General features: G+C 45.4%; 1 protein-coding gene across 4 annotated transcripts in view; it reads left to right on the top strand.

The window, feature by feature from the left end:
* Positions 1-665: 665 nt before the first annotated feature.
* Positions 666-21,314, top strand: part of SORCS2 (sortilin related VPS10 domain containing receptor 2) — a 595,440-nt gene continuing 574,791 nt past the window's right edge. For 3 of the 4 annotated variants that reach the window (XM_075420460.1, XM_075420458.1, XM_075420459.1), the window contains exon 1: positions 898-1,019. In XM_075420460.1, the coding sequence (XP_075276575.1) occupies positions 990-1,019 (30 nt within the window). In that variant the 5' untranslated portion in view covers positions 898-989. Of the gene's footprint in view, positions 1,020-21,314 lie in introns of all 4 variants that reach the window. The other variant, XM_075420456.1, reaches the window with a different exon arrangement.

The raw sequence follows: 21,314 nt of genomic DNA, 5'->3' as shown, positions 1-21,314 counted from the left end.
TGGAGCCGGCCTCAGCCGGTCACAGGCCACGCGTCCCCGAGCGGGCAGCAGCCGCCGGGCGGCCGGCTCCGGACGGCGCAGTGAGGAGCCCGGTGCCTGCCAGGGGCTGAGGGACCGGAGGAAGGGCGGGCTCCCCCCTCCGCCGAGGCACCTCTCGGCTCCAGCACCGCGGTCGCACTCCTGCGCCTGCCTCGCTTGCTCCTCGGCTGCCCGCTGCCGACGCGCAGACCCCTGCGCACGCTTCGCCACGGTCTCCCGGGACCGCGCTCGCCCCCCGCCACCCCCGGCCCGTAGGGGCTGCGCGGACGGTGCTTGCTCGGAGCGCTCTCGGGAAGCCTCTCGCTCAGCGCGGAACTTCACGGGCAGCGGGCTCTGCCGGTGCCCGCTCGTCCCCGCCCCGCCGGGAGAGCCCCGTCCCCGCCGCTGCTCACCCGGGTCCGTCCGTCCGTCCGTGTGGGAGCAGAGCACCCACCCCCCCGCCGCCCGGCGTTTCGGCGCGGGCCAGCAGATGGCGGCGCCGCCCCGGCTGGGCGCTCAGCCCCGCGCGCGCCCCGCTCCGGTTACAGCCCCCTCCCCCGCCCCCGCCCTCCGCGGCGGTGTCTCCCTCCCTCCCTCCCTGCCTCCCGCCGCCTCCCCGCCTGTCACTGCCACGCCGGAGAGCCACCATGGCGCGCGGCGGGCCACGCGTGTCCGCCGCCGCCGCCCCGCGCGGGGCCGCCCGCCCGCCGCCGCCGCTGCCGCTGCCGCTGCTGCTGGTGCTGGTGCTGCTGAGCGCCGCCGCCGCGCCGCGCTGCGCGGAGCCCTGCGGCCGCCCGCGCCCCGGAGCCCTGACCCGCGGGGCGCGCAGCCCGCCGGAGCCGCGTCGCGGCGGCGGGGCGGCGGCGGGGGGCAGCCGGCCCGGGAGAGCATCCTCGGCGGCGGCCCGGGAGCAGGTCTCCCTCGTCAGCACCTCCTTCGTGCTCAAGGGGGACGCGTCGCACAACCAGGCGATGGTGCACTGGACGGGCGAGAACAGCAGCGTGAGTGCGAGCGGGGTCCCTGCCCTCACCCCTGCCCTTCGCGCCGCTTTGCTCCCCCGGCCGGCGGGGCGCAGCCCGTCCCGCTGCCCGCGGCGCTCCGCCGGGCTCGGGGCGGGCGGAGCGCGCTGCTCCCGACAGCCGCCGCCGGGCCGGGGGCGCGGGGGTCCCGGCGGGCCGCGCTCGGGGGTGAGCAGCGCGCCGACGGCCGCTGAGGTGCCGCCGGGAGGCGAAGCCCCGCCGGGGTCGGGCCGGCCCCGCGCTTCCGCCGAGACTTCCCCAGAAGTTGGGAAAGTTTGCGAGGGCGCAGCTTGCGGGGGGGCCGGTGCGCGGGAGTGGGGGGGGCTCGGCCCCGGAGCGGCGAGGCGCTGTCCGTGCGCCATCGGCGCGCCCCCGGCGCCGTGCCAGGGGCTCCGGGCAGAGGAGGGGCAGGGGACGAGCCGCGGCGCGGGGGTGGTCTCCTCCAGCCCTGCGTAACGTCCCAGAGATATATTTCTCTGTATTTTTTTATATTTGTCAGGGCTTCATCGCTTCCCCTCGGCTCGGTCACCCCCGCGCCGCGCTCTGCCTCCGCGGGGGCCGGGGACAAACATCCAACGCGCGCCCAAACCGGAGCGAAGCCGCCGTTGGCGGGAGGCGGGTGCGAGCGGCAGGCGCGGGCAGGGCCGGGGCCGGGCGCGGGGCGCGGTGGGTCCCGCAGGGGTGCAGGAGCAGCGGCAGCGCTCCGAGGGCTCGTGGAGCCGTGTCGGTGGGTGACAGTCGCTCGCTGGGACCGGCGTGGGTGCGTTAGGGCGTCAGCGTCCGCAGCTCCCGCAGCTGAAGCGCTGTGCCTTGCCGTTATTACTGAATTACCTGTTTCAGGCAGCAGCTTTCACGGCGAGCGCCCGTAGTCTATTTTTAACTCTTTTTCAGTTTCGGCTGGTCTCCGTTTCTTTACGTATCGACCCATTAATGGGTGCGTATTTGCACGGGTGGTTTCAGGCGTTTGCTTCTTCTAATTTATCCCTCACTGAAACGTTACATCGTAACCGCGGGCGTCATAGGTAAATATTACACAGCACTTTGCACTGTCTGTGTAACTTCGTAGGCAGGAAAATATCGTTATGAAGGCTCAAGATCAACTTTCTCCTGGAGGATTTTAGTGTTTCTGGAAAACTCTGGAGTGTTTTTCCTACAGTTCAGCTAAGCTCAGACTCTGCTTGAACTTTGTGAATTTAGCATAAAGTTTACTTAAACTTGGCTCAGTTCAGCGAGTTTGTGTTGTACTTCTCACAAGTGTGTGAATTATCATCCTTGCTCTGGGATCTCAAGTGCTGGTTTTTGCCTGTTTTGCTAGGGGTTTGCCCAGGATGTGGAGCTGCTAAGGCTCCGCGAGTGAGGATGCAGTGATTCCCTCGAGCACGCTGAGCTCTTGTGTTAATGCTTTTGTATAATCAGGTGTCAGAGCTGGAGTCAGCATCATAAAGCTTGACACTTTCAAAGGCAGTTTTTGATTTGCTCAGGAAGGAAGCATAAGATGATGGCCATTTTCTGTGAAAAGAAGATGGTGCAAATTAGCAGCATCAGCTATTCTGATTCTGTCCTTCCTCTATTTCTCTGCTGTTAGACTGCTGGTGTTTTTGTGGACAGTGCCTGCAGGCTGTTAGCACTACTTCCTTGAAGAACTCAGTATTAAAGAGTTGGCATAAGTTCATTTTTTGACATAAAAGGCAAGTAACAGCTTTCATGCAAAGCGCTCTGCACTCTCAAACGAATATAGTAGAACCTTGCTAATCCACATTTACGCCTAGTGGTCTCTCCTCGACTCTCTGCAAAGATTTAATAGCAGATGCTGCAGTGAGGGCTTGTATTGCTAAAATGTTATTCTTTTTTCACAGTATGCTACAGTTCACTTACTAGAATGCTACCAAGCAGTCTCTTCAAAATCAAAGATAAGTGGCAACTGGCAGAATAAATGAAAGTGGTTGCAGTTTTTGCTGCAACTTAGTTCTTCTTTGTTTGCTTAGTTACGATCTACTAATTCAGTGTAGCAGGATGATACTCTCATGATGAATGCCTGCAGACGTTCTCTACAGTATTTGCACATTCAATAAAAAGTACTTTTGCAGAGTTAGTTAAGAAGTGTGTTGCTTACTCTGCCTGCTGTCAGGTGATCACCGTCAACCAAGACTGGATTTGAACGAGTGACCTGGTAATGAAAGACTCTTTGCTGCCTTAACCCAAATCGTAGATTTGGTCATGAGAGCAGCCAGTCTTTTTGCACTGGATGTTTTACAGTGTTACTGTCAGCATTTTTCTGCACCTTCTTTTCTTGTTAACTTTGTTTTATTGCATGCTTCCAGTAGAAGAGCTGATATTTTAGTGAAGGCTTCCAGACAAAAATGATTTGTAAAGACAGCCTGTAGAATTTTTTTTTTTTAAGAAGTGGAAGAAATGCATTAGCCCAATGGAAGCAGAATGGGCTTAAAGAGTTTGGAGAGAATTTTGCTGCCTGTGTGTGTGTGAGAATAAAACAACTGAAAATAAGTAGCTGATCCAAAACATATTCAAGATAGTCTTGGATGTTTGTTTGTTTGTGTGTGCATGTTTGTATGTATTTATTTAGTTTACTCTGCGTGAAGTGTTTGGAGGTAGAAACACTAAGATCCAGGGCTTCTCAAACCTGGCACCTTACTCTGCATTCTTAAAGCTATGGAAAATCTTGCCTTGCCTCAGAAGCACAGGCTTGAGCCCCGAAGCGCTGTTCTGTCCCAGGCGCATTGCAGTCAAGGGGAGGACTGTCGTTCATAACACTGGGGTTTGGGATCAGGCCCTGCGAACCTCGGGAGGCACGAAGCAGTCTTAAAGTGTCACCGCGCACATTTGGCACCTCATTGGAGGTACTCAGCACTTTGTAAACCAAGGAGCTAAACTAGTTCCTTTACCCTTTACAGCTGCGGGGCTGAAAATTTGACAATGATGAGCTCCAGATGACCGTATATCCTCTTAAACACCTCACATAGTAAAATGAATGAAGAAGAAAAATGCAGCAGGATTATTCCTTTGAGCTCTGTGATGGAGAGACAAATAACCATAAAAGCTGAGGGGTCAGCTGCTTCTCTGAGGGTTGTTCACCTGCATGAATAGTTCACTGGAGGTGCCACCATGGAGTACTCGTGTGTGTGGATCAAGGGCAAATAAATAAATTTGAAAGGGGCAGAGGTTAGGCTGAAGTGCACATGGCGCTTTAAAAAATTTATTTACATCTCGCAAATCTGCCTGTGCTGCAATAATAGGAGCATGTGGTTTTTGGTTGCGTGAGATGTCTTGACAGAAACTAAGGAGGCTGTAAATTAAATCGGTCCTCTCTCCTCCTCCTGCTTTTCTGTATTGTAGAAGTCTGACACCTACTTTATTATCATCTCATAATGCCATTAGTTTTGTGAATTAGGGAAACGGTGGATTTGATAGCACAGCAGAGTATGTGGTTGCACTGATTGTCAGGTGAGCTTGCATAACTGGGAAGCTCACCGTGCACTTCCTTGCTTTGCCAAGAGAGAGCTGTGCAGGGATTTTGCACAGCTTCCTGTTTTCTGTCCTCATTACTTTTATTTTGTATTCTAATAATTAATTATTTATAAATTCTGTAAGTGATAGGCTTGTCCCCAACCTTTCTTGACAGTGAGATGCATAGTTAAAACCATCACTAGCGATGCCGGTCTTACAAAGCTAGTCCTTGTAACATCAAGAGTGTATCTGGTTAGTGAATTTCTACAATTAGTATTGCTGCTCTCTGTCCCCTATGCCCGCAGAAATCTGTTGTGCACTATTACTTTCAAACAAAGGCTCATGCAAATGGAACTAATTTCCCGTCCAGTCTTAAAAATATCATAAACTGAAGACATGACAGGTGGGTGGTGCAGCACACCATTTACTCTGGTAAGGGCTGGTGACTGACATTTGTGTAACTGATAAGTAGCGTGGAGTTGTGCATCCGAATATACACATCCTTACAGAATAGCCTCTTACTTGCATTAAACTGAATATGTATGTCCCCAGATTTACTAAAAATACACTACCCTTTCTGATTTGGGGAAAAATAGTCAATTTATGACCACTTTATAAACGCTACTTTTCCTTAGAATAGACCTTATAGTCATCCCAGGAGCTTTTCTGTGCTATGTAAACAACTTTCTTTGCAAATTGATATTCTTTTTGACCCTCCTGAGGAATTCCCATTGTGCGTTAATACTAGCTGATTTTAAAAAAAAAGCAAAGCCAAAACAGAAATATGGGGAGAATGAGACTCGTGTTCACAACTGATTTTGATTCGTGGGCTGCTCTTTGTGCTGCGTGCAGACTGCTGAAGTGTTGTCAACAGGACTTCAGCCAACTAGTTCTAAGCCTGCAGTTTCATGGTGCCAGTATTTCCTTTCTTTGTTTGTTGTCAAAATATGAAGTCCATGCAGGAACTTATTTGTCCAGTAAGTTGATGTCATGATCCCTCATAAACATGTAGCTCTTTGTTATGGAAAATAAACCTAAATAGACACACAAATTTTTCCAGACTTAATATTTAACAGCACCTTTTCAGAAAGGAAGGTTTATCACACATCTACAGAAATTGCTACACACAAAAACTTTAGCTGATACAGACTTTTCAGTATTTGATATCCAGATACTTTGTTTAATTTAAAAAATATTACTCTTTGCGAACAGTTACACCATCTATGATTTATACAGCCCAGTGATCACTAAATGTATTCTTCTGGCAGATATTTTATTTAATTGGTTTTCTGTTTTGTTCAGTTTGCAATAAATTTTGCTGAGGAGATCTATAAAAAACATTGACTTCAATATTACTGTAGCAGTATCTGTAACAGTAAATGTAATTATCTATCTGAACTGGGCAGAAGTCCATTTGTGGTAAGGTTTTGGTGCTGTTTCTCCGGAATAGCCAGACTATTTTTTATGAAACTAAAGGGAGCATGAGGTCAAAAATCCTGATGGCTCAGACCTTTGATAAATGGCAGATGTATTGCAAAGTGAAAGGCAGATTTCCCATAGGGAGGTCTTTTTTAAAATTCCTTGAGATGACAGTGTGATAAAAAACAAACAGCAACCAAACCCAATAATCATATTTGAATGGAACAGCAGAATCCCACACGGAAAGCAGAATGATTTTAATCTGACTGAAGTAACTCTGGAGTTCTAACATTTTTTTTTTCCTTTTTTTTCATGATATGGAGTTTATGACTGACTGAATTTATTTGCTCCTACCAGCCTCTGTTTTCACTCTTTTCCAGCCCGCCAGCTTGCTAGTCATGTCGCTGCCTGCTGAGCTCTCTCCACATTTCAGCAAATTCTAATTGCTAAAGAAAAGAGAGAGCACCTCTTCTCATCCCCTAAGTAGACACTTAAAACTGATACATGCTTTAATTAGTCAGTGTGTGTTTCAAATACGCTTGAAAGTCCTCCTCCACACCTGCAATCATACCTGGTTTTAACAGGTTTGCTGGTTTAACTGGCATTGCCTGGTTTGCTTAGGAGCAAGCTACTAGCAGCCTTAGCGTGAGTAGGTACTACTGGGCTAACATTGGGATGAGCTCAGAGACTTTAAATCTAGGAGGGAAATTTAGCAACGAACACTAAAGACAGACACCGGATTGAAATCCTATCACTGATACTGCTAATGTATTACATGTGCATGATAAACCAAACCTGGCTTAATACCAATCATTAGGTATGTGTTTAGGCTCTTGGTAGCAGGTTCATGTATCGCAGTGGGAACATAATGCGTTCTTCCCCAGCTTGACAGTGTTAGGAATCTACTGATAGAGATCTTTGGAGGAAGAAATGAGGACAACCGTTTTGATTTTATTAAAATCCAGTAGACTGGTAGGTTTTTTTTGAAAGAACAGGAGGGGAAAAACAGTAATTGTTCTGCTAAAATGGGAAGTTCTGTGAGGCATGTACTGATTTATGAATTTAAAACATGAAGCTGCCCAGATTACAGAAGTTTTTATGCCAAGATCTTTGGATGTCCAAATAAAATATTTGCATAGAATCATTTAGGTTGGAAAAGACCTTTAAGATCATTGAGTCCAACCATAAACCTAACACTGCCAAGTCCAATACGCTGCTAAATCCACCATGGTCCTGTCAGTTAAGACCAAATTATGTTAGCATAAGAAGACATAGTCTGCAATACAGTGCAAGTGAGATCCTTCTATTTCATGAAAGCACAAATTCTTTCAAGCAAAAGCTGAAAGTGCAGGTTGAAAGTAGTCTGCAGTGTATGAGTGCTTGCTGTAGCTCATGATGAAACTTGATGACCTGCAACACTCCTTCAACATTTTGATTCCCATAGTCTCACGTTCTTTACCAAACATTCCCATCCCCTCCCCAGTAATAATAGTTTAAAACCCTAACAAATAGCTAATGACACAAACACTTTTGACAGAAATAGTGGATGGGATCCTTTGTCACACCTAAATTCAGCCTTCAAGTCTAAGCTTGGACTTCTGCAGTCAGAAGAAGGTGGAGATGGTCCCTGGACTGATCTCTCCCCAGCAGTCTTGGCATCTGCACTTGAGAAAGCTTGGATGAGTCGACTTCTGAAAGCATGTATCTCTCTCTGCTTTTTGTAGAGGGGCCTAGATGACAAACTTGGACAAAACACAGAATTTATTTAAAGTTATCTCTAACTCAAATATCTAGAGTTTATTGCTGCTGCAGTTATTTCCTACCTTAGTTATTGTAGCATGGTTGTTGGAGTTTCAGTTATGGATTAAGACTGTTGTGGTAGAAATTGCACAAACCCGATGCAAAAATACAGGTGGAGCTCTAAAAATTTTATATTTACAGTTCTACCTGCATACATCCCTGAGAAGCAGAATTATGTGCTTAAGGGATGTACATCGGCAGAAATTACAAAAAGGTCTAAGTTTCAGTCCAAGCTCTGCTCCAACACCTGTTTAAGTATTTTTTTTTCTAATGACTTGGAATATTCATATATAAGCAGTCATTTGGGCAAGGTCTGAAATTTCCCCTCTGCATTAAGAGTTGATCAGGAACTTAGAAATGTGCCCACTCTGTGTGTATGTATGGAGGTATGTTTTTCTGTCTCTCTTTTTTGTCCAAACCAGTAGATATGCAATGCGTCAAGAAAAAGTGGAACAGTTTTAGCAGTAAGGGTTGTGAGCCTCTGTTCTGGCAGGAGATGTGTGTTTCAACCATTCATGCAGAAGACCATTCTGCTGAGTGAGCACTCTAATCCCGGTGCTGTTGTGCGAGGGTGAGGAGGGCAGTGTCACCTCCCGTGAGAAGCCGTGTTTCAAAGGGAGGTACCACTGTGCACTGTGAAATGCTCAGTGTCGTCGGGAGGTGTGTGCTGGCACATCTGCTGGACTCGCCGCCTTCGGTAAAATGAGTGAAGTGCCGTGTTTGTGGATCCTGTTGGATTTTGTCAGCCCTGGGTGAGGCTGTTGTGGGAAGAGGAGAGATGCCGAGGCGCTGCTGTCTGGCAGGACCGAGAGCATGTGTGCCGCCCTTGGCAGAGCTGGTGATGCTCTGCGCAGCCCTGCCACCACGCCTGTGAGCTCTGAAGCAGTTCCTTGGTACTCACACTGATCCCTCGGGGGAATTTGAGGCTTGGCCAGAGGTAGCGCGTGAGGTTCCACATGAACAGCTGTCGGGTTAAACTGAAGCTGAATAGGAGTACCGAGAAACTTTGCCGGGTACCTCATCAGCATCCTCTGAAATGGCACTCACATTACAGAGGTGATTTAGCGCCTCGCTTTCCTACCTGCAGTGTGAGAATAACGGTACTTCCCTATCTCCTAGGCTGCTGTTGTTCTAAATAAGCTGTGCACTTTGATATTAAAGTAATGGTTATCACCATAACACCTAAAGGAGGCAGGAGCATAGAAAATCACATCTGTGGTTTCTTTGTTCCTTTGACTTTCACAGTACAGTCTGGGAATTAGAGAAGAAAAGGCTCTCACAGGTCATGCAAACTTCTCCGTTTGTTCTGATGTTTGTTTTGATCAGGGCTCCTTTTAATGTGTAGTCCAGTTTAATTTTAATGCCTAGACTCTGGCACTTCAAGATCATTGAACAGACTCAAGATTATGTGACTAAAAACATTCTCAGTGAAACAACCGGTATTTAACATGATTTTTTCTGCCTGCGTTTACCAGTATACTGAAATAACTGTGCTTCTTTCTCAGTGCTTGTACCTTTCCTGCTCTTGTAGACTAGTAATTATTTCTCTGAATAACATTTATTTTGACCTTTAAAAATTTATTTTATAACTCGCCTGTGCTAGGTCTTTAATGGCACCATCTATATGTAGGACAGTACCTACATATAATAGTACCTATCTACCGTGTGTTGAACTGGCACATTTTTAGAAATGTACATACACACAGAGATTACTGTTCATTTCTGGATTTCCTCTAATCTCTTGAATGTCCTCGTGATTATCTGTGTTCTCTAAAAAGAAAACCACAGAACAGTAAATAGTTTTTGTTAGTTTGGTTTTAAAATATAAGTCATAAAAATACTTAAATAATTTGGTTGTTAGCAAAAAAGCTACTTTCTGTGCTACTTCTGTGCAGCAACATTGCTAAATGTTTGTTTCAGGAGATGAAGTAGATGTATTTAATGTTTTTTTCCCCCCATTCACTTTATGAAATTTGTTTCTTTCATGATCTCTGGAAGCTTATCAGAGGTATGGTAAAACTGCGCGAAGCGTTGTAGAAGTGTATTTGCCACCAGCTACTGTGGTGTGTCCTTATTCCTGCTGAGCTGTAGGCCCATGTTTACTGGCCAGTCGGTTCGGTTTTAGCAGATGGCAAGCTACACTTCGTGAAAACACTTTTTTATCACTGTTACTGTCTCTTCTCTGCTCCCCAGACTGAAAGTGCCACAGGAAAAGAGCAGTCTTCCCCTGGCTCGTGTATGAGCAAGATCTGGTGTCCTGGGGCTCTGCTCTGAGCTGGTGGCAGGTAGGTGCTTCTGTCACACCAGTAGGTAATAATGATGATGTCTGAGGATTGAGCTGTTCCACCTGTAAATTCTAGCAGTGCAGAGCCTGGCCTCCCTAACTAAGCTACAGTAGAGAAAAGTTGCTTTTCTCAGGTATGGGAGAACAGCCTGTTGATGGTTAATGCACTCCCGCGCTTGCCTCCACCAGTAGCTGTCACCGCAAGACAGATGCCCGAGGGGATGGAGCTGAAGGGTGAGAGGAATATGTTGCAATCACTCTGAGCTTTGGGAAGTGCTTCACAGTGTTAAATGTGACTGATTCTGAAGAAATAGTTGTTTCTTCGGTGAAAACACAGTTGTACCAGAGGATGGTAGGTTGCCATAAAATGCTTCTGGGTCTAAATTCAATAAGATGTATTCCCTGTGTTTGCTAGGAGAAAAATACCTTGTAACTTGGGCTTGTCAGAGGACTGGAACTGCCTATGAGTCTAAGGCATCTAAATCTGCAGCAATACTGATTAAATCTTGCCATTTATGGAAAGCATAACATTTTTTTCTCGGTTCTTCTTTTATGCTCTTAGGTGTTGTGTTGTGTGTTCAGCATAAGCAGGCATCAGTGTTAACATAGGTAGAGATAAGAGTATAACCCCGGGGGAACTCCTGAAACGCTTTTGTATGGGCAGCTCTTTTTTACGCATGGTTTTTGAGGGGCTCCATGGATGAGGCCTAAAAACAGAAACAAAACAATCAAAAGCCACGTGTGCCAGCGACAGGGGGATGACTTTCTGGGTGCATAGAGATCTTTGCCAATCAATTACCACACATGGCAATGGAGACCCGTCGGGATGTGGTGTGCATACACAGTGTTCCAACATTCAGCCTGCTACAGAGCTCACGAGGTGAACTCTGGGGAGATCTGCAGCAGCAAATGCCTGGAGACACCCAGGGACCTGGCTGGTGATGCTGGAGACCTGTAACAACATGCAGTTAGGTGGCACAGAAACACTAACGCTCTTTTGTCCAGCTCACCTCAGCTTGCAGTGATCTCCCCAGTGGGAGAGGAAGTAAAAATGGAATGATTGGGATCTGCTGTGTGTTTGTACTTACAGGATCTAATCTCGATGGTTCTCAATAAATAAACCCCAGTATCCTACTCCATGACACGTTGGAATTAACATACTTATTTCCCTAAGTTCCCAGCTGGTTTTTACAGTAATCCCGCAGTGCTCTTTCTGAGCACTTTATGGGGCGCTGTTGAGACTAATAAGAGTTCACATTAGGTTTGGCTGCTACATATTGGTTTGTGGATACGCTATGTGAACATAATTCCTTCTGGCCTCTCTCATTTTAGTCTTGCAAACCGCACAAATTTAATTGATATGTATAGGACTTTAGAGTCTTTGGTATTGTAGTATTTTGTGTGGTTAGAGCACAGAAGCAGGCAGGCATAGGAACTAAAAAGCTTTCCTTTCCCAGGCTCAGATGCCCCACACAGGGACTAGGACTTTGTCAGAATTGCAGCTTTTTATTTAGAGGGCCATTTCATATTTTGCTAATTTGTTTGGCTTTTAATTGGTGGCTTCCTGTGTTTTCCTGACTCAACCACATAATGGCAAGCATGTCAAAAGATCTGAGCTGCCTTCAAAGCAGTCTTGAAACATGTTCTTTGCCCTGACTGAGCAGTACAAACTGAACAGAAACTTAGACAAAAGATCTGTGTTGGGAGTATGGTGGCTTTGGAGTGGGAGGTGTGTCCTGAGCACCACTGACAGGCTACAGAGGACTGATGGTGAGCTCCCTGGTTGCCCATGGCTGTGCTGGTGCTAGGGATAGAGTGGTTCTGAGCTTTTCTTTCCCCTTGGATGAGGGAAGCCAATAGTGGCGGAGTCAGCTGAGACCTGATCCTGTTCTTCTTGAGGTTTCCCAGCCTGACGGTGAAAATAAATATGAAAGAATCCAGAGTTATTTTTACCTCTCTTGTACGTGACATCCACCGAGGTGCTGCTGAACACATGCAGGAGGGAGGAGGATGTGTGGAAGGAGCAAAAGTGCCTATGTTTTTGGAGCAAGCACCCCACTATCAATGTTTTAAATTTAACTTGGGTGACAGATATTATTAAACTTTGTCTAAAACCACTGTAAAGAAAAGAAGCAAGAAAGTATGTTGCACATCAGCTGAACAGCGTTTTTGTAGCTCCGTGAAAGGAGGACCCAGGAAACTACAGGCCGGTCAGCCTGACCTCCATCCCGGGAAAGGTGATGGAGCAGCTTATCCTGGAGGTCATCATCAAGCAAGTGGAGGAAAAGAAGGTTATCAGGAGTAGCCAGCATGGATTCACCAAGGGGAAATCATGCCTGACCAATCTGATAGCTGTTTACGATGGCATTACTGGCTGGGTAGATGAAGGGAGAGCCATGGATGTTGTCTACCTAGACTTCAGCAAGGCTTTCGACACAGTCTCCCATAACATCCTCCTAGGGAAGCTCAGGAAGCGTGGGCTGGGTGAGTGGTCGATGAGGTGGATTGAGAACTGGCTGAATGGCAGAACTCAGAGGGTTGTCATCAGCGGCTCCGAGTCTAGTTGGAGGCCGGTAACTAGTGGTGTCCCCCAGGGGTCAGTACTGGGCCCAGCCTTGTTTAACTTCTTCATCAACGACCTGGATGAAGAGTTAGAATGTACCCTCGGCAAGTTTGCTGATGATACCAAACTGGGAGGAGTGGTAGATACACCAGAAGTCTGTGCTGCCATTCAGCGTGACCTGGACAGGCTGGAAAGTTGGGCAGAGAGGAACCTGATGAGGTTCAACAAAGGCAAATGCAGGGTCCTGCACCTGGGGAGGAACAACCCCATGCATCAGTCAAGGCTTGGGGTGGACCTGCTGGAGAGCAGCTCTGTGGAGAGGAACTGGGAGTGCTGGTGGACAACAGGTTGACCATGAGCCAGCAGTGTGCCCTGGCTGCCAAGAAGGCCAATGGCATCCTGGGGTGCATTAGGAGGAGTGTGGCCAGTAGGTCGAGGGAGGTTCTCCTTCCCCTCTACACTGCCCTAGTGAGGCCTCATCTGGAGTACTGTGTCCAGTTCTGGGCTCCCCACTTCAAGAAAGATGAAGAGCTACTGGAGAGAGTCCAGCGGAGGGCTACGAGGATGGTGAGAGGACTGGAACATCTCTCCTATGAGGAGAGGCTGAGGGAGCTGGGCTTGTTTAGCCTGAAGAAGAGAAGGCTGCGAGGGGACGTAATATATACTTACAAATATCTCAAGGGTGGGTGTCAGGAGGATGGGGCCAGACTCTTTTCAGTGGTGCCCAGCAACAGGACAAGGGGCAATGGGCACAAACTGAAGCAGAGGAAGTTCCATCTGAACATGAGGAAGAACTTCTTCCCTCTGAGGGTGATGGAGCACTGGAACAGGCTGCCTAGGGAGGTTGTGGAGTCTCCTTCTCTGGAGATATTCAAGACCCGCCTGGACAAGGTCCTGTGCAGCCTGCTGTAGGTGACCCTGCTTTGGCAGGAGGGTTGGACTAGATGACCCACAGAGGTCCCTTCCAACCCCTACCATTCTGTGATTCTGTGATTCTGTTCACTGGTTAAGTTGTTGGCTCCCACCAGCTTCTGTAAAGGAAGATGCAGAAGGAATGCATTCTCCTGCATATAAGCTGAATCGTGCACCTCTGCTTAAAAATTGTAAGATGTAACTCAGTGAACACATTTTCAGTTCATAATGAAATACAGGTGTTGATCTTCATGCAGCATCTCTCAAGGGCTACTGTGCGGAGCACTGAGGGCTGCTAACAAGATCTTCTTTCCTTCCTCCTCTTCCAACTGCTTTAAAACAGATGGTTTTTTTATGAAGTGGGGTACATTTAGAAGACTTTGAAACTTGGTATTCCTTTTAATCATCTTATTGCTCCTGGAGAACTCTAAGAGATGACAACGTTTTTGAAATTCATTGTATAAGGACCTTGTGCCCTGTATTCCATTTCTTTATTTTAAAAACACTTGGGGGAGAGGAGGAAGATGACTGCTATCAGATGACCATACATGATCAGCGTGAGACCAAGATTGTTAGCTGGTAAATTATCAATATGTAATATTTCTTTTAGTTTAGCTAACTGCAGAAAAGCAACTTCTTAAACTGACACAAACTGGCAGAACTTAAGAACTGAATCAAAGGCAAGCTGCTTCGTGAGCGGGTGGACTCGGTTCGGCTTGATCAGTCTGCAAGCACGCAGGAATTTTTGAGCTGCTTTTGTGTGTGCTACTGAGGCAAGAGATGTTTTATGAACACTGGAGCTGCGTGAAAAGAAGACCCTCCACTTCCTGCTTGAATCAATGTCCATATTATTGTGAGGGATTACATCGCGGCTCTAATGTTTGTGACTGCAGACTGTTCCTGAAGACGGGAATGTAAGGCTAGAGCAGGATATAATCTTTATCTTGTTTGCAGAAACTGCCAGCAAGTCTGGTTATTGCATTGCTCTATTTTGTGAAGTGTATCGAGGCTCCCTGAGGGAGCAGGACTCAGTCCAGCGTGATGTTTCACAGGGGCTGGCAGCTCAGAAGTCAAGCCCATTGAGATGGGAGCACTGAAACTCACATTTAGGCATAGACTCTGTGCCAGGAAGTAATATAAAGAGTTCATAGTCTTTGATCCAGAGTCTGTTGTATGTGGATGGTTTGCAATAAATGCGCAAGCTTTTTTTTTTTTTGTAGCAACTAAATAGACTTGTATGTATCAACTGAACCCGATTGTCACCGTCACTATCACTCAGTGAGAAACTCTGCTCCCTTTTAGGCAACTTCTGTGTCTGTCCTTTCTGTTACTTTTCTGTCTGCTTTTTTGTATGTCTCTCGTTCCCCCTCTCTCCTTTCTTTTCTCTGTCTCTGTGTGTCCCCTTTGTTATTCCCCCTTCATTTCCTTCTTGGTATTAAATCACCTTTCTCACCCTTGAGGGCTTAAATAGCATCATCTTCCTGGTTCCACCTGGAAAAAAAGACCTTCAAAGACATGGTTAGTAATGACACAGACATGTCATCGGTTTGGGAGCTGCCATTGCTGTGAATAACGATGTTCACACTTGGTCACATGTTATCTGCAGGCTTGGACAGACACTGCAGGATTGCGTAAGGAAATCTTGTGTTCATGGCAGTATCTGTATCTCTAGAGGATAGCAATAAGCAGACGTTTAAAAAAAAATTGTCCCCAGAATACATCATCTAAACTGAAACTGGCCCAGGTGCAGTGTATTTCATCTCATGCCCGCAGCCTAAAGCTGCGAAGTGATCCCTTACGATCTCTGCAACTCACCTAGGGTTAGTTTTGGATTGGGGACGTGAAGTAAAATACACTGCTTCTATGTCAAGCTTCTGGGTGAGTGCAAATCATCATAATTAGAAATGAAAGACTCAAAATCCCATTTCCAGTCATCCAGTTCTGTAATCTGCCCATACCATCTGATAAGAATTTGTGTACTACCCATCACTGGCATGACTCTGCTGCTCATCCAGGTTTAACTGAAAAATAATCATAATGTATTCAGTGTTAGATTTAATGCATAAATGAGGCATTGTGAGCAAAACGAGGCATTGTGAGCAAAACACAACTTCTGAAATGTCTATTATCGTGGATTTTATTGTCTGGATTAAGTTCAGATATTAGTGCTTGTGATTCTGATATTTGGGTGGTGTCAGTCTGATATGTGACTTTGCCAAGTATGCCTCATTATTACTTTTTGCAACCTATAGGCAACAAATTCTTTTTCCTTTAAATGAAATGAAATATTTACAAGCTGTTACTTGTTGCAGGAATTTAAATGAATGAAGCTTCTCTTGAAAACAAACGCAAGCTGAGAAAGCAAAGACAGCAAATGAGCGTGAAGCTGTCATAGGAGGGAAACTCTGCAGCTCCTAGATGCAAGCTCTGTGGCTTTAGCTGAGCCTTGGAAACATGGGAGTCAAAAGCAGGAAAGTACTAAGGTCTTGGTTTCTGGCATAACTTGTTTCTCAGATGCAAGTGCACTTGCTGTGCAGTCACCGCAGTTCACGGACTGAAAGAAGATGAACAGATTTAGAGTGCTTTTATCTAACGTGAAATTGATACCGTCTTGTGGGGAATGACTTCTAAGAAGAGCGTAAGAATGTCTGTACTAGGCTAGACCCGTGGATATCTAGGGAAGAGCATCAGACTCAGACGAATATTTCGTGATCCTTCACCAGACAGCTTTCCTGGCCGAGGGCAGTTTGTGGCTCAGGGGTAACTGTAAAAGCTTTTCAGGTGCAAGAAACGTACCTTGTTTATAAACAGGAAAATGGCAGGGAAGATGAGCTTCTGTACTTAAATGCAGCAGTTAGCCAAAATAGCTAGATCTAAATTTCTATTGATTACACCATCATTTCCCCAAACCAAAATGAGTTCAAATTTTCAGGTATGTTCTCTGAGTGATTTGAATTTTGTGGGTGTACAGCTACATTTTAGAATTTCAAACCCATTTCTTACTACATTGATTTAAATAGTATTTAAATTCCAACAAATTACATAAAATAACAAGTAGACCTATCAACACATAATTTACAAAGTATTTATTTTCTACTGTTTCTCATCAGTTCTGGAAGTTTGAAGGGTACGACATCTTTTGAGTGAAAGTTGTTTCTAGAAAAAAGATGCATGGCAAAGGTAGTTTTTCGATGTCTTTGTTTTTATGGAATTTATTAAAGCATCTTTTTAGAAGTGTTGGATGACGGTACTGTTGTATGGAAAAAGTACTAAATATTCTGAATGTTTTCCTTGGTTATTTAAAAATGAATAAATGATCATTAAATGGACAACCTCATCTGAGCCAGGATTAATTTTAAATTCAAGCCATTATTCTCTTGGTACATAACCAGTACAGTATATGTTCTTATCAACAAGTGAGTCTCATTTTTAATTTATGAAAGTTTACCTGAGAGTATTCAGATGTCTTACCCTCTCCAAGTATAAAAAAATGCCTTTGATGTCTCAGAATTTGACTTTAAAACAGCCAGTCTTCTGGTGTGCTGTATAATAAAGTTGTTTTGATACCTACAAGAAATGCTGCTTGTTCGTTCCACGTTTGCATGGCATAATTAAGCTAGGTTTTTGCTCAATAAAAATTGGTGATTCTGTTAAAACAAAAATCAATCCTCTTCTCTGAAGTTACTTTAAGGCCAATTATTAAACAGGCATGACCAAGTTTCTTAGACATTAAGACGTGCTGGAGGTGAATTTTGAAAATCGTCTTGCTCATTCTTATTTACAAATAGTTCATGATTTTTGAATAAGGATTTCTAGTGCTCTCTTTTCACTTTTAATATTGGATTGAAGGATAGCAATAAAAACATTCAATTATAGTGGACTATCTGTAGGCTCTGCAGGAACCGGAGCCGTGATTAGATTTCTCAGCTAGAGCAGCGCAGCACTATTTCGTTGACTTAAATTTCACCCATTATGGAAGGATTCTTAGGTTTCATTTGTCTCACAGTTAGTGGAATGTTCACAGTAATGGAAAGAAGAGGTGCAGGAGCCTACAAAATGGGGAAATGTAAACAGAAACAGATAATATCGCAAGAATTATATTTCAAATGTTGAATTCCACACTGTCTTTCTTACTGTTTTTCCTCTTCATTTTTTTCCCTAAACTTTCCTATGTTATCGAGTTTATCTAGAAAAAGGAAGCTTGTTAGCTCGAGCAGAGGTTTGTCTTTTTTTGCCTTTCTTTTTCTTCTCACTGTCTGTTAGTCCTCTACCTTCTTTTCTATGGACTGGTTAATTTAATCTGTCTAGCTGCTGTGTTGGTGTGTTCAGCATCACTAGGGCATGTTACATATGAAAGGCACATCAGCTGAATGAAACTAATATCCCAATCAACTTACCACTGCTGCAGATCGAGGGAAACCAGCTGGCAGGAGTGAATTGATCTCTGTATCAATCTCCTTGCGCAGGCAACCAGTTCAACAGAGAGAAACGAGACCTGAGTCTGCATCACTTTCCTGTTGTAGAAGGCTCGCTGTGTCGGAGTCTTTTTCTTCCAATTTCACTGATAAGCTCTGCTAACAGCTCCGAGAGCAATGGTACTCCGCACAGTGTTACTGAACCCAAAGCTTGTAAAAGGCAACAGCGGGCTTCGGTGTGTTTTGGATCAGATCCTTGGGCTAGTGCTGCAACCATGCTAGTCACCATATGAGTTAAGAGGTATTTAAGCCTCAAAAGCATTAGGAGGGATCTCTCATCTCTCATTGCTAACAGCATGAGGCTCGTCCTGATAATGAAGCAGGACAAATTTTATTTGTTATTTTTTAGTATACACAGCTGCTTTTTTATGTTTCTGAACCACATGCATGCTAATAGTTCGGAGGGATGACATGCATTTCAGTAGGCATCACTATTATAGCTACATGGGGAAAAAACCATGGTGCTTTCACTCTTCTCCCTCATTTTCTTGGTGAAGGAACAGTAGTGCAGCAGAGCAGGTCTGTTCTATAATAAAAATTTTCAGGGCACTATAATGTATAACTTAGGTAATGGTTTAAATAATCAAGTTAAAGAGAAAATAATTAGGAGGCTAATTTGGATTCACCCTTCCTTATTACCACTTAAAGATGTTGACTGTAGAGTTGTTACTGCTTCATTTAGCCTGACTATTGCAATGACGAAACTCCTTGTGCGTCAGACTGACCTTGTTTGGATGTGAAGCAGGGCTTTTGTGGTGCTGAATCAGAGCACGTAGCACTTGTGGCTTTTCTGATACCCTAAAATTAGGAGCAAATAAACTGACATTGGCTTACACAAGGGAACAGACTTGCTCTGCTTTGGTCCCAAAGGTGCCATTGATTCTGTTTGTATTACAAGGTCAAATATTTGTCTGTGGTATCATTGAGGCTAACAAAAGGTTGTCATAGGGCAGTGTTTATGTCACAAGTTGTGACATTTACTTGTTGATGGGATAGTATAATGTCAGCATGTCGTGGTGCAAATGTCATCATTTTGTGATGTGACAAATTGTCCTTAAGGGTAGACTTTTTAAGACACCTTAATGGATGTTGGAAAATGAATAGGTTTAGACTGATTTTATTCGCGTCATATTTAGGAACAATCAGAAGTTTAGAAAACAAAGCTTGCAGCAATTTGTATCTCTTTTCATTCTTGAAGGGTCTTTGCTAATGTCACAAACTTTAGTCATTATATACATGATGCTTCCTTAGCAGGCAAATTTGTTGACTCATCATGCTTCAAGGCAGTTCCAGAGATGACAATTCTTCAGTAGCTAACATGTTTAACTGGACCATTCTCCATTTGTAGCAGACTGGATTTTTCTTACTTTAACCACAAAATAGTAAGAGAATTTGGAAAGTTTCCAGTCTGTCAAAACTTAAGTGCAATAGGAAGTAAGATAATTTTATTTGTATTTGTTCTGTCCTTCATTCAAACGTTGTTAGAGGCAATTGTGAAGCATGCTAAGCAGTGCTGCTTATGCCTTATCTACAAGGCAAATTCAGCTGGGATGGCTGTGCTTTGTTAGCACAACTAAACCGAACCAGAAGTGTGTTTGGTATTGCAGTGTATTCCTGGGCGGTTCCCCGTGTATGCCTGAGCCGCACTGTAAGACACCAAAGGAGAGGGTGTTCAGTAGTTTCCAGAAGACATTTTAAATAAAATGAAGACATGCAACTTGCACTGAAATCAGACCCTTTGAGAATATTGATCGGGTTTCTTAAATATGAAGAGAATATTCTGGCAAGAACTCAAGGCTGCAGATTTTTCTGTGGAAATAGTAGGTTTCTGCTTCTGTAGAAATGGACTCAGAGGACATTTTTTGTATCCAAGCATAGAATAATTAAATCATAGATTTGCTCTTCAGGTTAGGTGTTTCTGGATTTAATGGTGAAATTTGGTCTTAGACAGGCCTAGTCATGCTTCAGGGTGGTGGCAGCATGCAGGCTTATTTTGTCAAATGCGGGTGAGAAAAGCAACACGTTGTAGCAGTGGTGGGCAGTATTCTGCCCTCTCTGCCTGAGGAGCTGTGTGCTCATTCTAAGCTGGACTGGAGACGAGCGATTTTCTGTGAAAGTACTTTCCACTAGATTTGGAAAAACTTCTGCTGAAATTTGTGCTTTCCAAGTCTGTATGGTCTCAACATTGTGTTCACACAGAAATTCAGTTTTGTATTGGTGCTGTATATGAAACTATATATGCAGACTTAATCTGCCTGTATAGTGTGTAGATTTAATGCAGAAGTTTGAGCTGCTGTTCTTTGAAAACAGAGATAAATATGATATAGTGTGTTTTCTTGTAAAATTTTCTAAGTGAGGCTGGGCTGGGCAGTTCCTGGACCTGCTGGGTCTTGCACTTGGGTCACAACAACCCCATGCAACGCCACAGGCTTGGGGAGCAGTGGCTGGAAAGCTGCCCGGCGGAAAAGGACCTGGGGATGTTGGTCAACAGCCGGCTGAACATGAGCCAGCAGTGTGCCCACGCGGCCAAGAAGGCCAACGACATCCTGGCTTGTGTCAGGAATAGTGTCACCAATAGGAGCAGAGAAGTGATTGTGCCCCTGTGCTCGGCACTGGTGAGGCCGCACCTGGAGTACTGTGTTTGGTTTTGGGCCCCTCACTACAAGAAGGACATTGAAGTGCTGGAGCATCTCCAGAATGGGCAGTGAGGCTGGTGAAAGGTTTAGAGAACAAGTCTTATGAGGAGTGGCTGAGGGAACTGGGGCTGTTTAGTCTGGAGAAGAAGAGGCTGAGGGGAGACCTTATCGCTCTCTACAACTACCTGAAAGGAGGTTGTAGTGAGGCAGGCGTTGGTCTCTCCTCCCAAGTAACTAGCGATAGAACGAGAGGAAATGGCCTCAAGTTGCATCAGGGGAGGTTTAGATTGGATATTAGGAAAAATTTCTTTACTGAAAGAGTGGTCAGGCATTGGAACACGCTGCCCAGGGAAGCATTGGAGTCACCATCCCTGGAGGTGTTCAAAAAACTTGTAGATGTGGCACTTTGGGGACATGGTTTAGTGGGCATGGTGGTGTTGCATTGACGGTTGGACTTAATGATCTTAGAGGTCTTTCCCAACCTAAATGATTCTATGATTCTATGACTCCTCCCCAGGAGCCAGGGGAACCCTGTCCATGAATGTCAGCTTTAACTATGGCACTACTGTCAGAGAACCGTGTGCATGTGGACTCTTCTTGCTAAGCTTGGCCAATATTGAGCTAATGCTCTGTGATTACACCAGGCTGTAACTTGCTGCTAAGGAAGAGAAACTGAATAAAGAAAAAACATAGTGTTTGGTGGAAATGAACGGTGTTGAACAA

This window comes from Opisthocomus hoazin, chromosome 5, assembly GCF_030867145.1.
Source record: "Opisthocomus hoazin isolate bOpiHoa1 chromosome 5, bOpiHoa1.hap1, whole genome shotgun sequence".
In the NCBI taxonomy this organism is placed as follows: domain Eukaryota; kingdom Metazoa; phylum Chordata; class Aves; order Opisthocomiformes; family Opisthocomidae; genus Opisthocomus; species Opisthocomus hoazin.
This window is presented reverse-complemented; position numbering and strand designations above follow the sequence as displayed.